Source organism: Papio anubis, chromosome 12 (assembly GCF_008728515.1).
Source record: "Papio anubis isolate 15944 chromosome 12, Panubis1.0, whole genome shotgun sequence".
NCBI lineage: Eukaryota > Metazoa > Chordata > Mammalia > Primates > Cercopithecidae > Papio > Papio anubis.
The window spans coordinates 33,610,804-33,616,803 of NC_044987.1; the positions used below are offsets into that span (position 1 = coordinate 33,610,804).

General features: G+C 44.7%; 1 protein-coding gene across 1 annotated transcript in view; it reads right to left on the reverse strand.

Annotated features, from left to right (window-relative positions):
• Window positions 1–4,691, reverse strand: part of ARHGAP42 (Rho GTPase activating protein 42) — a 313,699-nt gene extending 309,008 nt beyond the window's left edge. Inside the window, exon 1 of the mRNA XM_003910587.5 lies at window positions 4,062–4,691. Within this exon, the coding sequence (XP_003910636.2) occupies window positions 4,062–4,215 (154 nt within the window). The 5' untranslated portion in view covers window positions 4,216–4,691. The remainder of the gene's footprint in view (window positions 1–4,061) is intronic.
• Between the last annotated feature and the right edge of the window lie 1,309 nt (window positions 4,692–6,000).

Consider the following 6,000-nt stretch of genomic DNA (forward strand, 5'->3'; position numbering starts at 1 on the left):
ATGCTGATATGATCATTACCCCATAAACTTATCACTTTTGTGTCTGTGGTTAGAACACTTAAAATCTTGTGGCACTGGGTGTGATGGCTCATGCCTATAATTTCAGCACTTTGGGAGGTGGAGACAGGCAGATAGCTTGAACCCAGGGGTTTGATGAGACCAGCTCGGACAACATGGTATAAACCTTGACTCTACAAAAAATATCAAAAATGAGCCTGGCCTGGTGGTGCATTTCTATGGTCCCAGCTACTGGGGAGGCTGAGGTGGGAGGATCACCTAAGCCTACGAGGGAGAGGCTGCAGTGAGCCATGTTTGCACCACTGCACTCCGGCCTGGATGACAGAGTGACCCTGTCTCAAAAACATAAATAAATAAAAAGATCCTTGCTACTCAAGTTTCCATTCTGTCTATCTCTGTCTATTCTCTTTTTGTCTCTTTTTGGGGGTCTGTGTATTCTTACAAGGAGAAAGCTCATTTTACTTAAAGATGACTCTTTGAATTCAAAAGTATAAAGACAAGAAAAAGTAAAGGGTAAATTATATAAAAAATCAATTTTGAAATGTTTCTTTGAATGTAATTCCTAAAAGGAAAAGAAGTTAATAAACAAAAGTAACCGACTCTTTCACAGCTCAAATTTTAAGACTGACACCTGTTAAAAGGATACAGTTCAAAGAATTACATTTGATGAAAAGGGTAGAGATGTTCAATCATACACCATTAACTAAAACTATTCACCAGTAAGAATATTTTCAAACATCACTCACAAAATATCTATGTGGCATATAACAAAATGACCAAACAATCCTAACGGTAAGATTGTTACAGATTTTCCTCACTTCACAGGAAAGTTAGGACTAAGAGAGGTTAACTTACTTGCCAACTATCACACTGTACTTGATGACACCAAAATTCAAATCCAACTCTAGGTCAATACACTTAATTAACTAGTATCCTTTTTCTCCAAGTGGACATGAATCTGAAACGTAATAATAGATGTTTAAACACACGTTAAGTATCTTATATGTATTATTTAAAATTGAAATCATCTAGTTCAATTGAAATCTTCTAGTTCAATTTAAAGGAGCCTTCCAAATAGTCTACTGAAGAAATTACAACTTGAACCACAGAGCAAGGAGCATGTGTGACTTATCAGAACGGTCAGGTGTGTATTAACTAAGAGAGTGCAAGCCAAAACTCCCACGGGAAAAGTTAACAACAGGGATAAAAATAATATAATATGCTTAGAAATACATGGATGATTGTCTGCTAAACATTTTACATTAAGAATGCATTAATTGGCCAGGCGCGGTGGCTCAAGCCTGTAATCCCAGCACTTTGGGAGGCCGAGACGGGCAGATCACGAGGTCAGGAGATCGAGACCATCCTGGCTAACACAGTGAAACCCCGTCTCTACTAAAAAATACAAAAAAATAACCGGGCGAGGTGGCGGGCGCCTGTAGTCCCAGCGACTTGGAAGGCTGAGGCAGGAGAATGGCTCAAACCCGGGAGGTGGAGCTTGCAGTGAGCTGAGATCTGTCCACTGCACTCCAGCCTGGGCGACAGCGCAAGACTCCCTCTCCAAAAAAAAAAAAGAATGCATTAATTATTAACAAAAATAACAGTGCAGTGCTTAAAAAAAAAAAAAAAAAAAACTGAAATGGATAATGGATACATCTATTGAAATAGTCTGTATAAAGTTAGGGAAGGTGAAGTCCTCACCAGGCAGGAAAGAAAAACAGGACAGACTGGGGGAAGAAGAGCTCCCTCAGTGGAGAGGGCAGACTCATGGTACAGGGAGGCTCCCACAGTGGAATGGGCAGCCCCATGGTACTCTGCCAGGGGACATGTCTGGGCTAGTGGTCAGGGCAGGGGCAGCCAGTGATAGAACCAAGCAGGCCTCGAATCCTTTTGACATACTCCTCCTATTATCCAAGCAGCTGCAGCCCAGCCTCAGAGCATCCTCCCCAACGGACAAAAGGTGGCTTGGTAGGAAAAAAATCAGTGCAATAGTGTGACTTCAAGGGTTCCTTTGCTCCAAAATCCCTCCTATTTGGCAGCTGCTGTTAGGAATTATTTTACCAAGGAATAAAATATTTTCCTTTTCATAATGAAAGAAGTAATAATCAAATGTTAGTTACAGCAATACACTCTCACCACAAACTTAAGAATCCTAGAAAGACAGCAGGTTGCATATTTAAGTACATAAGCCAAATTAATGATGCAGGGCCTATATCTTCAAAGAGCCTACACTCCCAAGATTTCTTCACTTATGAATGAAAGAACAAACTATAATGATGGGAATCACCTGACTTTTTACAAAGCTAGATTCAACCAACATAATAAAGTATGTAATGTCACTCGTAATATAATGTACCTGTCAGAGCATTTATCACAGGTATGTAAGTATTTTCAACTTCTAAAACACTAAAGTTTATCTCAAGCAGAGCGGGGAGAAAAATGTAGAACATCTGGCACCTCCAACAAGAATTGGCTTGGCATTTGGCACTCTGAGATGCAGCTCTTTTTGAAGAGGCATCATGCTGTCTTAGATGCAAAGAAGTTAGTCCCGTGAGACTTTAACGAGGATTTGCAAGCCAGAGGAAGGACAGTTCACATTAGTGTTTACGCAGGGTGACAAGAATTGCAGACAAACTATATTTTTCACAAATCACAGTAAATGCCATTATCAGTAGTAGCCTCAAATTCAGAAATTAAGTGAATATGGGCATAAAATACATTATCTTTACCTTGGTTAAGTAACACAAGTGGTTAAGTAAATGTTTTAACATTTGGGATGGTTAAAATAAAAGATATTTTGGAGCACACTAATTTCAAGATATCTTGCTAAGCTCCCTCCTTACTGCTAATACGTGTTTCAAAATATAGATCCGATGCTAGCATGGTCTCAGTTTTAGGCACACACATCCCTACCATGTTATACAAAGATGATGCCCCCATATATGTCCTGGGGATTAGTAGATCACCCAAAGGTCTCTCTACCTTTTTAAAGTATCTCATTCACCCAGCTTTAAGTGACCAGAGATTCCAGGGCTTCATTTCAGTAGTTAAAACGTCCAGAAACCTCTATTAAGATGCAAATACTTTTCACAGGCTCCTTTGAAGATGGAAAAAAAAAAGAAAAAGAAATAAATATATATATATATATTTTTTAAGATGCAGATACCTCCTGGGAAAGGTAACAAGCCATATCATGTAGCTGTGCTCAATTCTCTGTAAAAGAAACTCCTGAGTTTCAGATACTCTTAGGTTCTTAGTAGTTGAAAGCAAAGATCCAGAGGATACAAGAAGGAGGCAGGAAAATTTGGTCAGGAGGTGTATGGGAAAGGAGGTGGAAGAAGCCCTATATTATACACTATAACAGTCTTTATATTCTATAGATCTTCAAAAGTTCTGATTGGCCTTTAACTCCTGAACTTTCATCCCAATGACACACCCAACACCCACACAATGCAAACCAAAACTAAGACGCACAGAAAACTTGCAGAGTTAAAAGGCACTGGTGCCATGCTGTCTTCGATTATCTTACAAAATGGCAAAACTGCAAATGTCTGCTTTTTAAAAAGCCAACTCAATGACTGTGTCCAATGAAGAGCTACTGATGTACGGGAGAAATTTTTAATAACTTTCTTTGAATATCACTAAACTAGCCTAATTTTATCCTTAAGACAAACTCTTGATTACCCCCTTAAGGGCTTTTTTAGTTCAAACTATTAATAGACACAACAATGTTTTTTAAAAAATTTAAAGTCCCCAACATCTTTCTAGGAGCATTATACAACAAGATGACTTTGAACGACTTTCCTCAGGCTATATTCCAGTGCCCTGTAGAGAACTTTCCCTTCCCTGTAGATATGTAAGTAAATAAGTAAAGAACACCTAAGAACAAACTTTGTTGGCCACCAGCAGGGGAGCTCTTCAGCTTTTGTCCCCAAATCCATTCAAACAAAAGAAGCTCCGACTCTTCCAACCCACCCTTCGGACCCGCACCCCGCGGGGACGCTCTGGATCCGGGTGCCCACTCCCCCGCCAGTCCTACTTACTCCTCAACGCCCCAATGAGCAGAGAGCCGTCCTTAATGAGCTCCTTGATGAACTTGTTGGTTCGCTCCAGCTCAATCTCGTGACACTGCAAGCGCTCCCTGAAATCCGGGCTGTCCAAGTAGGAATCGCTGAACTCCAGAGTGGGCAGCCCCATGGCACAGGCGCTGCCAGCGGCGGCCGCGGGCACGTCCGGTCCGGCGGTCAGGGCGGGGGCAGCCGGCGGCCGCGGCGGGCGCTGGGGACGCGCGATCGCGGGGAAGGCGCCGGGACGTGAGGGGACTGATTGCACGAAGGAAACGGGCCCCGAGCCCCGAACCGCCTGCGCGGGGCTCAGTCTTCCTCTCCCGAGGCAAGGCGAGCGCAGGCGCGGGCGGCGGGCCGAGGCGCGGGTCCGCTCAGGTTGTTGTCAACGGGACGCATCGTCGTTCGGAGCGCTGGGGCGGCGAGCCTCCGGGCCGCGGCCGGAGCAGGAAAGTTTCTCTCACTGCGCGCAGACACTTCCGGCAGTTCCACTCCCCAACTCTCTTGACAGTCGTCGGCGTTGTGAGCCAGAAGCAGCGCACAGCCGCAACTCCGGCCCTGCTGGGGAAACCCTCCCCCTCGGCGGACGCAGGCTCAGAGCGCTTGCAAATCGGACCCCGGCTCCCAGACCCTCCTCCCCGCCGCCGCGCTCCCACCCCGCGCCACCCCGCCCCTTCGCCCCTTTACCCTCCTGCCCCACCCGCCCTCCCGCACTTGGCTGCAGGGCTCCCTGCGCTACAGCCGCGCGCTTGCGCTCCGGCCTTGGCTGGGGTGTTAACCCTGTCCCCTCTTGGGCCCCTGGTTTCGGCTAGCCCTTGGTGACACTTCGGGGTCCCCCCCTCCACAAAAGGATCTGACTCCCAATATACCTCCCCTAACAGTCGTCCCCTCCACCCACTCCCTAGAATTCTCTGGGAGAAAAACCAACGTTAAGTTTCCCTAAAGTTTGAGTGTTTTGAAGCGTAGATGGAACATACTATTGTCTAGAGTTCGTTTAGATTTTACTTCACACTTTCACACTGAATGCATTTGAATTCCACGTTGAGAAGTTGTCCCGTCGCTCTCCCACCCCTCAGTTTCCTTGATTCAGCCTGGTGGTGTTTCTTCCCCCCGCCCCCACTCCCTAGCTGGGAAGGTGGGATGATTTTTCAAGTCATCCTCACTCTACTTACGTGCTCGTACTTCTAGAAGAATACCTATTTGCATCACAAGAGCAGTATCTCCTATTGGCACCTGGATGGACTTGTCCTAGGAGCGGGGAGATTTTCAAATTGTTGAAGTGGACTGGAGTTTGAAATAAATAGTTAACTCCTACCCACAGGCATTATCCTTCCTCCAGTGGAGGTTCACCTAATAAATTTCTGTTCCCTTAAAACCTTGACAGCAAAAGAAACGACTGCTTTACTTCTCCTCCTGACATCATCTATAGGATTTCTGAGAACTCAGATATTGTTCTTAAGGATCTGCTTTTAATTTCTACATTTTCATTGCTTTGTCCATATGAACCATCTGTTTAAAAACTATTCTACAGATCATGGGAAAAATTCCACTAAAGTGCTTTACATTTTTCCCAATTAAGTGTCAGAGCCAGTCAAGATTTTTGGTTTCAATTTTTTTAATGTACATGAACATTAAAAATAACATGTAAACCTAAAACAGGATAAGATCATGTAAACAGTATGCGCCAGGCGCAGTGACTTATGCCTGTAATACCAGCATTCTGGGAGGCTGAGGCAGGGGAATCACTTGAGGTCAGGAGTTGGACACCATCCTGGCCAACACGATGAAACCCAGTTTCTACTAAAAATACAAAAATTAACTGGGGCTGGTGGAGCGCACACCTGTAGTCCCAGCTACTCGGGAGGCTGAGGCGGGAGAGTCACTTGGAGGCAGGAGAGTGACTTGAATCTGGGAGGCG